General features: G+C 55.9%; 1 protein-coding gene across 1 annotated transcript in view; it reads right to left on the bottom strand.

Annotated features, from left to right (window-relative positions):
• Positions 1 to 14,795, bottom strand: part of TCF7 (transcription factor 7) — a 31,348-nt gene continuing 16,553 nt past the window's right edge. Inside the window, 9 exon segments of the mRNA XM_079916649.1 lie at positions 1 to 205; positions 207 to 423; positions 1,798 to 1,870; positions 3,058 to 3,106; positions 3,628 to 3,735; positions 3,847 to 4,009; positions 4,438 to 4,557; positions 7,522 to 7,612; positions 8,468 to 8,579. Of these exon segments, the coding sequence (XP_079772775.1) occupies positions 125 to 205; positions 207 to 423; positions 1,798 to 1,870; positions 3,058 to 3,106; positions 3,628 to 3,735; positions 3,847 to 4,009; positions 4,438 to 4,557; positions 7,522 to 7,612; positions 8,468 to 8,579 (1,014 nt within the window). The 3' untranslated portion in view covers positions 1 to 124.

The following is a 14,795-nucleotide window of genomic DNA, read 5'->3' as shown; positions in this document are numbered from 1 at the left end:
TCTCCAGGGCCTGGACTCTGAGAGGGAGCCAACAGGGCCCCTGGCCGGTTTCCACGTGCTTTGGGGCTCTGTCGTCTCCTCTCAGAGGGTGGGCCCCTGGAGGAAGCCATGTGTCCTGTGCATGCTAGGCTGCCTGTCTCTGAGATTCCTGTTGCTGTACCTGTGTACTCTGCAGGTTGCTGTGAGGAGCCTGAGGGGGCCCAGGGGGCTGGGAGGCTGAGAGTGGCCGAGAGACCTGGTGATGTAGGCGCCGGTTCCGCAGGGCTAGCAAGCAGTTCTGTGGGGAAGTGGGGCAGCAGGAGGTACGAGGGTGAGTCCTGGGGAGCTGGGGACCCGGGGCAGCCTAGAGCACTGTCATCGGAAGGAACGGGGCTGGGGCAGCGGCCTTCTCCGGGTAAGTACCGAATGCATTTCTTTTTCCTCCTAGGAATAGTGAAGAGAGTTATCTGTAAACAGAGGGTGAATTCATAGTCATACTCCACAACCAAAAAATGCTGTCCTTGCATAGGCCTAGCTCCCCATGACTTAGGTGATATGTCTGTGCCTTCATGCTTAGCGCTACAACTGCTGAGCCTGGCCCAGACCTAGGGACAGGTGCAGCTCCCAGCAGAACCACAAGGTGGCACAGGGACCTTTTGTAGCTTGGCCTGTGGGCTGCCTGCTATCTTCCAGGGCAGCTATCTCCTAGTCCAGGCTGTTGAGGCTCTGCTTCACAGTTGTGGGACTCAGATCTGATTAAGGAAGCGGCGGGGGGGTGGGGGGGCTGCAATGGGCTTGTGGCTTCTAGGGCTGAGCAATCCAAATGCTCAGAGCTAGGCTAGGGGCAGAGAAGGGAAAGAATTGGACAGTGACTTGTCTACCATCTTATTCTCTGGACAACACTTTGTTTCTGAGTAGCGTGGAATGGATGGAATAGGGCCTCCTCTGAGAACAGGGTTGCCTGCCATCATGTGTACACACACACACATACTTATTTCCCCCAAATTCCTCTTTGCCCTTGGACAGGGAGTATGGTGGGCACTCATAGGGGATGGACAAGTATTCCCTAGAGTCAGTGAACTTACTGCCTGGAGCAGCCTGAGCCTTGGCTCTAGCAGGCCTGGCCTGAACCTCAACTAGGCAACTTTAGCCATTTGGTAGGTATACTTTCTTTTCCCATACACAAATACTTCTCTGTTGTATGGTGAAACATACAGGTTTAATGCCACAGGGTCTGAGTATGGCTACCAGGGGTACCTCTGTTCATCTCCCTACCTCTCTGAGCCCGCTGGTCTCAGCAGGTACGTGATGTAAGTCACATGGCCACTGGGCATTTAGGTTATTCAGGTTTTTCTCTACTACAGTCACTTCGTTATTCTTAGGGCTCGGTATGGTACAGCAGGGATCCCAACTGGAAGAAGTGAGGGAGCTGGTGGACCATGATGACTTTGAGGCCTGGGAACAGGGGCTCAGGCCATTTAAATGCTGTGTGTGTGATTTGTCTGCTGAGGACCTGCTAGGCCTGATAAGCACCAGACCAACATTACCAGGGAACCCTGGGCACCAGGTACCAGAAATACCTTCTAAGTCTGCCTTTCCTTTCCTCCTAGAGCATTGTCTCTCCTCCTTCCTCTTAGACCCAAGTAGTCTTCCCCGCGAGCTGTTGTGTTCACTCCCATTCTTAGGCATGGGCTCCCCAGTCTGCGGGTATGTTGGGGGCTAGGGGCCAGAGGAGGGCAGCAGGCCCAGCAGAACATGTGCAGAGAGTAAGGGAAGCAGCTTGAAGCAAAGGGAGGACAGTGGTGGGGACAAACCCACCTGCACGGACCACACCAATCCGTCTGCTGGTTGAGGCCAAAGCGAGCACGGCATTTCTTAGGCGAGCCAGGGTCTGCTCACAGCCATGCCAGAGGGGCAGAGCAGGGCAGAGGGCGAGCAGGCAGGCAGCAGGGCAGAGCAGGGCCCAGAAAGAAGAGGTAACATCAGTGTTAGCCAGTCACAGATACCCCACAGTCCCTACAGGCAAGGGCTTCTCCACAGCACAGCCAGCCCTAGTGGGAGCCCCAGGGCCCAAAGCCAAGGTATCAGGAAAGGGTGGCACCCAGCTGGCAGTGTAAAGGCAGTGGGAAGAACGGTGGGGGTGGGGAGGGAGGGGACCCTATCAGACTGGCTCCTCTCTGTGGCTTGTGGGGCCCCTTGCAGCAAGGGAGCTCAGAGAAGAACCTGGGGGGCCCGTGGGGATCAAGCCTCTTCTGCCTTAGGGCCCCACCCCCACCCCGCCAACTCCCTGCCCATTTTATCCAGTTTTTCTTCATCTTTGCCAGTGTGCAATCTGCCTGACCCATATCCCCTGCGGCTGTAGCTTAAGCCTATGCTACATACTTTTCCAGAAGGAAAGTAAAGCCCATTCTTCAACCTTAGAAAAAGGACTGAGGACTCTCCCGTGCCCCAGTCCTAGCTTCCAGCTTCCCTGTGTGGGGCAGCACAGCTGAGAAAGTCGCTTGTGGATGCGGAATGTGAAGTATCAGAGTTGGGACAGGAATTCACCCAGAGGAAGACTTGAGGCAGGGTGCGGCCTCCCGAGTCCTCTATACAGAGCACTTTGCGCCTCCGTGAGAACTGGGGCTGGGGCGATAGAGAAATTGCTAGGCACCAGCCAACAGGCTGTGTGACTGCTGGGCTCAAGCATGGGGCCTGGCTCAGCCTTCACCCAGACAGCCTGCTGCTCACCTCCGCAGAGCTAACCAGGATGCAGTATTTGGGTTTAGTCTTGAATCAAACAGTTCCTCACTAGCTTCTCTGGCAGAGGCTGGCCACTAGCAGGGCTTGCAAGGGTGTGTGTGTGGTGGGTCACAAAGCACTGCTCTAAGAATTGGCTTCTGCAGGTCTTCCCTGGGACTTAGTGTAGCTGTTCCTCCTGTGGGGGGTTGACTTGTGAGATGCAGGCCTCGTTTCCAGAGGGCCCAGGCCCTAAAGGTTCATGGCTCAGTACTCTGCCCCTCTCTTGGGCCAGAGCAGGGCCGCTCGTGAGCTGGGGACCCGAGAGGAGCCTCCACTGCTGCTGAGGGAAGGCCTCACCTGTGTTGGATTCTTGGTGCTTTTCCCGTGACCGCCTCTTCTTCTTCCCCTGCAGGGAGCAAAGTGGAGGATGCTCAGAGGATGCTGGGAGGTGGACACTGTAACCCCAGTGAGCGAGTGGTTGGGACACCTGCAGCCTGCTGCCTAGTCTGGCTGCCGCTGGGATTCCAGGTCCACAGTTCCCTCTGACTTGGGGGCCCTGGTGTTTCTTGATTGCACTTTTTGCTAGGTTACCACGGAGCAGTTGGGGCCTCCTCCCTTTCCCACACTGGTCTCCTTTCTGAATGCAGGAGGTGACTTCCGGGCCCCTTCCTCCACTTGTGCTGATGTAGCCCAGTCAAGTACTGGACAACAGCCCTGTGTGGAAGTACATCCTGGGGAGAATGAGCCTGCCTTTAGGGGCAGCTCCCCTCATCTGATCCTCTTCTGAGCTAGCCATGGGAGGCCTTGGACCCTCTATTCTACCACCTCCCCTCCTCCTCTGTGCCTTCAGGACAGTAGTCCCAACTTCCCTGGTGAGACTGTGGCCTGGCATCTTGAAGGTTCCCCTACTGCGTGTTGGCCACTCACGTAGTTGTCCCGTGCCGACCAGCCTGGGTAGAGCTGCATGTGCAGCTGCCTCTCCTTGCGGGCCAGCTCATAATACTTGGCTTGCTCTTCCCGGGACAGTGCGTGCCACTGCAGAGGGGAAGGGGAGCAGATGGAGGTGCATCAGGGAGTCAGCAGGCTGCACCGGGGTGAAGGTAGTCAGGGCCCACCCCTACCAGCCCACCTGCCCCGTGGCCTCACCCTACGGCCCAGGATCTGGTTGATGGCAGCGCTCTCCTTGAGTGTGCATTCTGCAATGACCTTTGCTCTCATCTCCTTCATGTACAGCATGAAGGCGTTGAGAGGCTTCTTGATGGTTGGCTTCTTGGCTTCCTTCTCTGCCTTGGATTCTGCCTGTGTCTTCCTGAAGGACACATGAACAGATCACTCAGGGGCCCCCACGGTGTCCTGATGCTACCACTCTCCTCTAGTGTGTCCAGTGTATGTGTAAGTGCCTGGATACTAGGGTTTTTTAAATGGGATCTTTTTTTTAGCTGCCCCAAAGTAGGTGAGCAGAGCTAAGTAACTTATAGTTCCTTATAGGAATTTTGCAGCTAAGTAAGGAGAGCCCCTCCCCTCTTGGCTCAAACTAAATCCACCCACTCCCTTCCTGCTTCTGAGGATCAAAAAACTGGTCAGTGGCAATTGCCAAAGGACAGCTTGGCCAGAGGCCTCCTGGCAGTCCCTGGAGCTTCCAGGCAGCAGGCTTGGGCCTGGGGGGAGGAATGTGTATATCTTGAGGTCTGCTTACCTGTCCCACCCCCAGTCCCCATTGAGTGTCTTTTCACTCACAGGCTGCGGTCATAGGGCTGCAGCTCCTGCTTCCCTGAAGGGGGCACAATGGCTGGGTGGGGGATGGCTGCGGGGTGACCAGGTACACCGGAACCTAGCATCAGGGGTGGATGGGTGAACCTAAAGGCAGAAGAAGAGTTAACACTGAGCCAGGTATGTACGGGCCAGATCTCTGGACACAGAGAGGCCCCTGCACAGTACAAGAGGGTGAACAGATACCCACCTCCACTGACCTGCATACAAGTACACAGAAATACATACAAATACCTGCTCCCAACACACTGCACAGACACGATGCAAAAATCTACATGTATGTCAAATTCAGGTGGTTACTGAAGCTCTGAATAGCTTTTGAATCTGTCCCCTTCTTACCTCCTGCCCTCACCAGCTCAGCCTCAGCCTGTGGCTGCCCTTATTTTCCTCCTTGACGCCTCAAGGCCTCTCTCTATATAACAGCCAGAGTGACCTTTTAAAAACACCTGAATGCTCTTGGCCACTTCTGTTGAAATTCCCCCACTGCCCACAGAATAAAACCCAGGCTCCTCCCTAGGGCTTGCACAGCCCTGTATGGCCATCTCTGCTGACATTTCTAGCCCCACCCCCCCACCCCATTTCCCATCACTTCCCACCCCCAGCCATCTCCAGTTACTGATGTTCCCTTTGTTTCCCTCACTCAAGAGATGTTATCCTCTTCATGAAGCCTTCTCTGACCCATCAGACATGGCTGGGGTCTCCTCGGGGCTTCCCCATCACCCAGCTAGCCCATTCAACTGCTGCTGCTGTGTCTATACCTCCCACCCTGGGCTGTGGGCTACAGATGTCTGTTGAATTCCTTGTTCCATACCTGCGCACAAGCCTGTCACTGAGGGAGTGAGCCAAGTGAAAGGACACACATACACACATAGCTCCCACTTTACTTTCTTGATGTTCTATGGATACCAATCTGTCCCTTACTGCTTGCACAGGTATGGAATAACTGAGCAGGTGGCCCCTAAGGGCCAGAGGTTGGAGATGCATGTAAAAGGTTCTGCCTCAGCTTGGGCAGAGCTCAGGGGTTGCTGTCCTGACTCATCCTTTGCTCAGCAGGATGCACAACAGAGGTGAGTGCACACACACCTGCACACGTGTACATGCACTGTCTCTGGCTGCTCTGTTGTGCTTTGCACTGTATGGCCTGGGCTTAGGCCTCCTGCACTCCCACTGGCTTCATTCTCAGGTATAGGGCAGCGTGGGGCTGGAGAATGACAGACGGACGGATGGACAGACGATTGACACAGGGCAAGCACTGGCCTGGGCGTGGCCTCTTGTGGGCACTGAAGCCTGGGCAACAGGAAGCAGGAGCCTAGCTGCAGGGTAGGGGACTCACCTGGGGTAGGGGGCGCCAGGGGCTGCGGTGGGGGCGGGGAAGTGCTGTCTATATCCGCAGGAAGGGGACAGGGGGTAGAGAGGAGGGCTGGGCCTGTGGTTGGGAGAGATAGCTGTTAGCAGTCTGGCTACTTGCCAAATGTGGGGAACGACTTCCCCACCTTGCTTGGGCCTGACCCCTAGTGTAATAAGGCAAATTGGCTTCTGCTTGGACCACTCTAGTGTATATTTTAAACACGTGCCACCAGAGGGCAACCTTTCCCTCTACAGCAGCGGTCCCCAACCTTTCTGGCACCAGGGGCCGGTTTTGTGGAAGACAGTTTTTCCACGGACTGGGGCTCGCCCTGCCGCTCACCTCCTGCTGTGCGGCCCGGTTCCTAACCCCTGCTCTACAGGCTTACCTTCCCTCTACTCGTGTATAAGGGGTAGAAATGGCAGCATTCTCCTGGGACCCAGGTTAGTAGGTCCCTGGGCTCCCTCCAGCCTCACCTCCTGAAATTCGGGCTTGATACCTGCATACCTGCCTTAAGACCTTTGCACTCACTGTTGACACTGTTAGGACTGTTCTTCTGTCCCACTTTGTTTCAAACTCCTGGTCATCTGTCAAGGTCTTGCTTGGCCAAAACACCCTTTCTCCTGAAAGCCCTTGAGATCCCAAACTGGATGAGGTGTCCCTCCAGGCTTCTACAGTCCTCAAAGCACTGCTAACAGTGCTCTGTAATTGGCCTCTTGCCTGACGTGTGCACTAGGTGGACTGAGTTCTGAGAGGGCAGGGACCGGAGGATCAACCAGCTTCAGCAGTGCTGCTCTGGTTCCCAGAACCTGCCCGGTGCACTTAAATCCTGCGGGGACTCGTAAGGGTAGTCCTGGTTTGTATTCAAGGTGGAGCTTTATCCAGAGACAATCTGGACAGGGAAGAGTGAGTTGAACGTGGATAAAGGGCAAGTAGGAAGGGGCAGGTGGGCCCCAGGTTGGGCTTCTGGCCTGCTCTGCCTTCCTGGGAAGCCAGGCTTTCCTGCCTTTGGGTAATTGCCCCAACCTAGAGAGGCTAGAGACCTGCCTAGGTCAAACTGCGCACGATGAACAAAGGGTCACGTACTCTGCCAAGGCCCAGCTCCAGCTGAAGACGGGCCCTTTGGCTCACAGTTGGGCCTGCCGAATGAGATCCAGGCTGTCTTTCCCTGGCCCAGCCTTAGCAGAGTCTCCAAGCAGAATGCCAGGGGCTTGGACTGAAGCAGGCACCATAGGGGCAAGAAGGACCCCGCCCTTCAAGCAGCTCAGCCAAGGAAGGGACCAGCCAGCAGTAGACACTGAGGCAAGTGGGAAGTATCCCTCTGTCCACCAGGCCACTGAGAAGCAACAGCTTCTCTTGTGGCCATGCATGCTGCCACGTCCCCGGTCAGGCCTACTTTTTCTTCCTCACATACTCATATGGCCCTGAACAGCCCAGGGTTCTCCCGTCCAAGTCTTAGACGTTACAGCAGAGTGTGATAGGGCTAGGACCAGGAGCTAGGTCTCCTGCCTTCCCAAAGGGAGTATGTCTGGCTAGCTGAGGCATGGATAGAGCTGCTGGCCAGCCCCTGGTACCTGTACAGAGCTGGCATCTGTACAGAGCTGGCATCTGGGTGCTCAGCACAGAAGGGTGGAGGAGGAAAATGGAAGGGCAGGTATGGGTCCAACCAGCACAAGGTGCCCCTTTCCCACTGGGCCCTCACTCACCAGCTTACAGTGTGCGGGAGCTGTCCCATGCTGCCTGAGGTCAGAGAGTAGAAGCCAGAGAGGTCAGGGGTCTGCAGAGGCCTGTGAACTCCTGCAGTGGAGAGGGGCCGAGTAAGTGAGCCAGCCTGACCTGGAGGCCACTTCAGCTAGTTACTGCATCCTGGAGCCTCCTGTGGGGCCCTCCTAGGATCCCATCTCTGTGTGCTAGAGGGAGGACCAGACATACTGGTTTGTTCAGGACTATCCCAGTGTGATAACAGTGCCCCATTTACAGGCTAGGGAAATCAAGGGCAGAGGGTTTGGGTGACTTGCCTACGGGACAGTGGCTGGACAGTGGCAGAGCTGGAGTCATTCAGGAGTGGGAGGCCAGACCTTGCCACACCCTGGTCCAATGCTGGTCTGTAACTGGGGCCTCTCTGCTGGGGGCTCTAGCCTGGCTTTCTGGGCAGGAGGCAGACCCCCTGGCCTGGGGAGCCAGGGCTCCACCCATCCCCCCGTGCCCCCTCCTCCCCAGGGTTGAGTCAGCAGGTTTCCCACAGCCGACAATGGCTGATTTCAGAATGACTCTGCCCGAGGCTGAGGTGAATCAGCCATCACAACCACCACTTTCCATTTTCTCACTGGGGGAGGGAAAGACTACAAGTTTTATATTTATCAGTTTTACACAGAGGCCTACTCCCATACTGGTATTGGGTAGTCACGCAGGATTTAGGCTCCTACCTCAACCTGAAGCCTTCAGATTTTGACCAGGTACCACCTTCCCCAACCTTTGGTGCCCTCAGGCTCCTCAATCTGTTGGGCATGTTCGAGGGGCCCTGAGTTTGCACAGCCCCAGGTTCTCCACTTACAAAAAGGGTCTAGCCACCTGGTCTCAGAAGGCTGGGACTTGATCTCCCCACTCCCCGGCTCTGGGTCTTGTTGGGCCATTCCCATCCAGGATCCATACCTTGCTTCTGGCTGATGTCGGCTGGAGCAGGTGTGGGGTGTGGGCTGCTGAAATGGTCATAGAGAGGAGAGAGTTGGGGAACGCCGTGGGAAGGCTGACTGGCCTTGTTGTGCTGAAAAACGAGGAGGGTGGGTGAATGTGGGGGACCTGAGAGAGGAAGGCACGAGACCGGGGTGCACATACGGGAAGAGCCCCAATTAGCTGTGTGGCGGCAGCCCAACCACCAGAGAAAAGTGGAGGTGATCAAAACCACAGGCTTCACTGGACAGGACCCCACTCAGGCCACCTGGTGTCCAGGGGCCCTGCCCCCCCACCCAACTTTGCCCAAGCAGTCCAGTCTCCTACTAGAGAGCCTCTCGGTCTTTCTTGGCCCTCAGTTCTAGGAGGCATTTCCCCTGCCCAGGAAATTCTTCCTGCCTCCTGGTTTCAGAGATCTCCCCGTTTCTCTGAGGCCCTATGGCCTGTCTGGGGAGCTGCTCACAAGCCTCCAGCCCTAAGCCTGGAGCTTGCTGTCCCCCTCCTCTAGCCCCCAGACTGAGGGGCTTGAGTCTGACCCTCTGGAACCACCTCAGGCTTAAGAGGATTTGTTGACATAGGGAAGGGGCCCCCTCAGCTCTCTAACTCAGGGGAGGTGGGGCAAGGTCGTGCCAGCTGTGGCCAGGCTCCCCCCAGGGCCAACCCACCCAGCCTCCACACTTCCTGTTTCCTCAGCACCGCAGGACTCTTACTTTTCACGCTAGTCACATGGATTTGTCATGAGTTGACTCATATTCAGACTGGGACGGGGGCTCCCCTGAGACCCAACCACAGGGAGTTTGCGGCTCAGGGCCAAGGCCTAGCTCTGCATATCCTCGGTGCACACCTTTGCAGGCCAGGGCCCTGGAGACATCATCTAAAACTGAAGGTCAGCTTCCACTTGGAAAAGTCCACCTGTGGGGATGCTGCTGGCTGGGAGCACAGATGAGTGACTTCTAACCCACGACACAGAAGAAATGGGACATCTCTGGGGCAACAGTCATGAGAGATGGTAGTCTGGGCTCCTTCCCACCCTGTAGGTGAAATTTCTCACTGGCTGAATTTAGCCAGACTCCTTAACATCTCTGGGCTTCCTCTCCTGTGTAGTGGATGGGATTCATGATCCCTTCATCACCAGGTTGGAGGAAGGTGAAGGTAGCTCTTGGTGAGGAGGCCTGGTGCCGGTCCTTCGGCACTGGCTGTTGGGGGTCCAGAGTGAGGCTAGAGGGAAGGGCAGGTATGAGCCACACTGTAGCCATGGCATGAGGCTCCCGGGTGGGCACAGGATCCCACACCTCCCAGCAACAGCCCTGGCCACCACCTTTCCCACATTCCTGCCTCCAGGGGAGCTTCAGGCTGGGCTACACGCTGTACCCTTCCCCTCAGGGCTTGGTAAATTGCTCACACTGCCAGCTGTCAGTCCCTTGCTCATCCATCTGCCCACCAGGAGGAGTCCTGGATCCCAGGGATGATGAGCCTGCCTCCTGTCCTCAGGCAGACAGGAGTTAATGCTCTAATAGTGGTGGCTCCTTCTTTGCGGCTGGCGTGGATCTGGCCTCACAGCCATTTCCTGAGGCCGATGCCTCACCTCTGACCAGAGGCCTCTCCTGGCCTCCTGGGGCAGCGCAGGAGAGCTTCCGAGGACTCGCCACTGTGGGCTTGAGGAAGAGTCTGCCAACCACGTTCAGTTCCTGGATCTAATTTACTACAATACCTGAGCACCTATTACCTTGTCTCAAATGGCTCCTGTGAGGATAAAGCCAGGAGCTCAAGTAGTCAGGTGTCAGGTAATGAGGAAGGGACATGTAAGAAGCCCTTCATTCACCCTGAAGAGTGAGGAGGAAACGTTACTTAGAGTGCTTCCCTAGCCCCCTGGTGCCAGGCCTCACATGGGCCAGACACTTTGATCTTATTATGCCAAAGGAGGTCTGCCTGGAGATGGCAGACACGCCTGGCAGCCCACTGGCAGCATCACTTGTGAAGAGTGAAGACAGGGCCATGCTGTTCAAAGCTTTGGTTGCTGGGACCTTCCTGTTGCTGTGTGAAGGCTGGGCTTCCTGAGCAAGCTGGGGGAAGCTCCTGTCATTCCCAGGCCTTCTTTTATCCCCAGCACGGACCCAGACTCACCTGTGACAGGTTGGGATCGTGCAGGGGAATGGAAGGTGGAAAACAGGACCCTCAGGCCTGCAGGTGACCGGCAACAGAGAGAGGAGTAGACTGGGATAGTAGGTGTGGGGTACGGGGTGTGGGGGAATGTGACCCCTTCATGTACTGAGTACTTGCCACATGCCAGGCACTGTGCCCAGCACTTTGCAAGCCCAGTCTTATTCCCACCAGGGTACCAGCAGGTTGCTATTTCTCGCATCTGTAAGTCCTCCAGCTGCCACCTCATATCTTGCTCCCCTTTATTGCAGACCTCAGCAAAGCTGTCCCCATTTGCTGCCTCTAGTCTTCAGCTCTCATTATCCCTTCATCCAGGCCAGTCTCTTGCCCCATCACTTCCCTAGGTGACTCGTCAAGGTCCCTAAGGACTTCCATGTTGCTGAACTCAGCGGTCAATTCTCAGTCTGCATTTTACCTGACTTCTCAGCACACTGAACACAACTGATCTCTCCCTCCTCCTTGTGGTAGTTTCTTCACTTCGATTCCAGAATGCCACACTTCCCTGATTTTCCTCTAACCTCAGAGACCACTCCTTCTCAGCCTTGTTTCTGGCTCTTTATCTTCTTCCTGACCTGACCCAAGCTTGGCCCTCAGTTCTCTATCAATCCTCCCCTCCCAGGCTGCTCTCATCCAGGCTTACGGCTTTAAACGTCTTCATCTGATGACTCCACATCTCCAGCCCCCACTTCTAGGAACTCCACTCTCCAAATGCTCCCCAAATTCAACATGTCCAAAGTAGAACCTTTGACTCCCTGCCCCAGACATTCCTCTCCATCTTCCTCAGTTAATGGTAACTCCCTCCTTCCAGTGGCTGAGACCAAACAGCTTGGAGTCACCTTTGACGCTCCTTTTTCTCACACTCCACCTCCAATTTGTCAGCAAATCCTAATGGCTCTACTTTCAAAATATAACAGAATCCAGCCACTTCTTTCTTTCTCCCTTTCCCCACCCAGTCCAAGCCACAGTCACGTCTCACCTGGCGACTGCAGCAGCCTCCTGCTTCCTCAGTCCTCCATCCAGCAGCCATAGAAATCAGATCACGTCGCTCCTCAGCCCAGGCCTATGGAGCTCCAGGATCAGGCCCCCAACTACCTCTCTAACCCCAGTACCGTCCTCGCTCCTTGCTCACTATGCCCAGCACTTCTCATGGTTGTTTCAGCCTCCAGCCTCTTCCTCCAGTTACTCCAGTGGTCATTTTTAACTGTGCCAGGATGGGAAGTGGGTTGGGAAGTACAGCTCTAGGCTTGCTGACCTTTTTCATTGACCTTTCCTCTATAGGACCCTGGGCCAGTATGCCCCTTGTAAAATGAGCATGATCATATCAACCCTGCCTACCTCATTGGTCATGGATGCAAAGAACCCTGCTTTATCCTAGAATTTTTGGGAGCAGAAGCCAAGGGCCTATGAAGGTGGAAAGCTTTCTGGAAACCTCGGGGGCCTTTTTACCCTGATAAGTTCCTAGGACAGGGATTAGCCAGATCCCAGGCCTTGTGGCACACATGGAGATGAGCCTCAGGGCCCACTCCCTCAGGAACCTGGGACCCTGGTGGAAGGCATTCCACTATTCGCCATCTAAGGGCACAAACGCCTGGAGCCCTGGTGCAATGGGTGGAATGAACACCCTCCACAGGGCGCTGCAGACCACAGAGCTTTCAAATCTAAACTTCTGCTTCAGAGAAGGCCCTGCCATTCAGCCTTGGCTCTGGCTTTTCAGCTCTCAGAGTTATAAGCCTGGCTGGTGGAATAGGCAGCTCTGACCCTGGGGAATCTTAGGAGCAGAGCCTGGGGTCCAAGGTGCCAGCTCTAGGAAGACAGTCCCGGAGTCCCACTCTGCCCAGGGCAGGGAGAGGGTGGCTCCACAGCAGGTTTCGCAGCACACCACCTTCCCCGGGGAAGGCTCGTTTGGGCCAGGAAGCCCTGTCACCTGAGGGACAGCTAGAGCTGACCCTCCTTGGCCAGGTTGTTTAAGCTCCATGTTGTAACACAGCTCATTCTAGGTCTAGGAAACCTCAGAATCCAGCTCAGCCTATAGCCTCTGGCCTGGTTATGTATGTGTGTGACAGGAGCAGATGGACAGAGGGCTCATCCTGTCCCCCAGCCTTCCCTGGGAACTGGGGAAAAGCCTCATTAGACGGGGGTCTGTAGCCAGGCCACAGGAGAAGTGCCAGGTGGGTGGAGGTGGGGCTGAGAACCTGCCAGCAGGTGGAGGCCCTGAGGTGCCAGGGCTCCAGGGCAGAGCACTGAGGGCCTGGCCAGTCCTTCCCACGTTCATGCAGGCTGCCTCTCAGCCTCACTCCCCAGCCCCCTGCATGCCCGGTGGTGGCAGCCAGGGGAAACTGTCTGGCGCAGGACCTGGTGCCCCACGCCCCTCTCAGCCAAATGGAACGTCCCGCTCCACGGCCTCAGCACAAGGCTGTCCCAGGGCTAGGCTGCCCAGCCAGCAGGGTGGAGTTGCCTGGGGCCTGGCCTGTGTCTGGGGAGCCCAGTGACTGGAGCTCTGCTCCTCTCCTCCCCTGATGGTGACTGTGCCCTGCCTCCGAGGGAAGGAGGCAGGCCTGGGTTGATCGTCCCCACCGGTCCCTGAGTATCTCGACGACACAACCTCATCTCTTAACCTCTGAGGGCAGAGTGCCAGGCATAGCGCTGGGCACTCAGTAAGCGCTCCCAGCATGGTGGGATGTATAAACAAATGAAAGACCTAACAGCAGACCATACTCCTTGATCAGCACACTCCAAGACCCCTGTTCTTGGCCTTTGCATACAGCCCCTTTCCCCTCTCCCCCTCCAGACTGCAGCACTCCAGGACGAGTCTAGACTCTGAGACCCTTGGACTGGGAACAGCCTTAGCAGAGGCGGTCCTTCCTGCCACAGCATTGCTCTTACTGTTCTTCCCCATGCCGGTTCAAAACCTATCGTCCCGAAGGCGGTCCTCATCCTTCTGGGATCTTTTCATTGGCCCATGGCTGGAAATTCCTCACTCTGGTGCCCCAGCATGCCCTCCTCTTGCTGAGCAGGCTGGAGCCAAGAAGGGGCCCTAGGGCAGGGCCAGGCAGGAGGAGGTGGAAATGAGGGACTCCTGAGGTCGGTCTCCTCTGCTCTGAAGTCGGGCTTGGGCCTGGCCGGGCTGCTCCCGCCTCCCTCTTCCCCAACCCCCAACTTCCTGCAGGCTCAGGTGAAAAATAAACACGGTCGGCATTTTCCCTGCAGACCGCAGAGGTCGGCTTACAGGCTGTGTGCACCCTGAGAGCCCTTGCCACTGCCAGCAGAGAAGCTCCCTCGCCTCTAACGGTTGACTCTGAAAACCCCCAAACGCTTAAGAAGCCGCACAACACTTTCTCAGAGAAGAAAGCTTCTGCTTCCTCTGGTCTCAAGCCTGGAGGGTGGAAGCGTGTGAGGCTGACAAGGCCCTCCCAAGAAGGCCTCCCTTTGGCAGGGACTGTGCCAGGAGGAGCACCACCCCGCAACACACACATACACACACTGCACCAGAATTCGCAGTTGACCACTATCAGCAGACACAGTCAGTCAGGATGTATTTACTAAGCTCCTACAATGTATCAGGCAGAAGAATGTTTCAGGCCAGGAGATCAGCATCTGCTAATGACAGCTGATGGTTTATACCCTGTGCGAGGCATAATTCTGAGCACCTTATAGAGTTTAACTCATGTACTCCTAAAACCTATGAAATAGGTACAATTATTATCCCCATTTAATAAACGAGGAAACTGAGATGGAGACATTACATAGCTTGCCCAAGGTCACACAGCTTGTAAGTGGCAGAGCTGAGATTCCACCAACTGTACTGCAAAGGCCCTACGGTTGTCAAGGACAGAACAAGGGGGAACAGGGGAAGGAGTCCCAGTCCTAAACTCAGTCTCTCCCTTCTTCAGCCTAGTTGGTCAGAGTCACCTAAGCCAGTGCTCCCCTGACCCTAAAGATGCTCCAGTAAGTTCTGGGACCCTGGGATTGGGGTTCTAGCTATACCCCATGCCTGCTTGCCTGCCAGGGCTGTCGGCACAGGGAGCTTGCCTGATGGCAATAGTTGGGACATGACCCCAGGTCCCCAGCCCACATCTCCCCGACTCACTCTCGCACAGCCACACCCCAGCCATACCCAACCACGCAGGCCTGCCTCTCTCTTACCCAGGTG

Source organism: Stenella coeruleoalba (genome assembly GCF_951394435.1).
Source record: "Stenella coeruleoalba genome assembly, chromosome: 3".
Taxonomy (NCBI): Eukaryota; Metazoa; Chordata; class Mammalia; order Artiodactyla; family Delphinidae; genus Stenella; species Stenella coeruleoalba.
The sequence above is the reverse complement of the archived record's forward strand: the minus strand, read 5'-3'. Positions and strand labels throughout refer to the sequence as shown.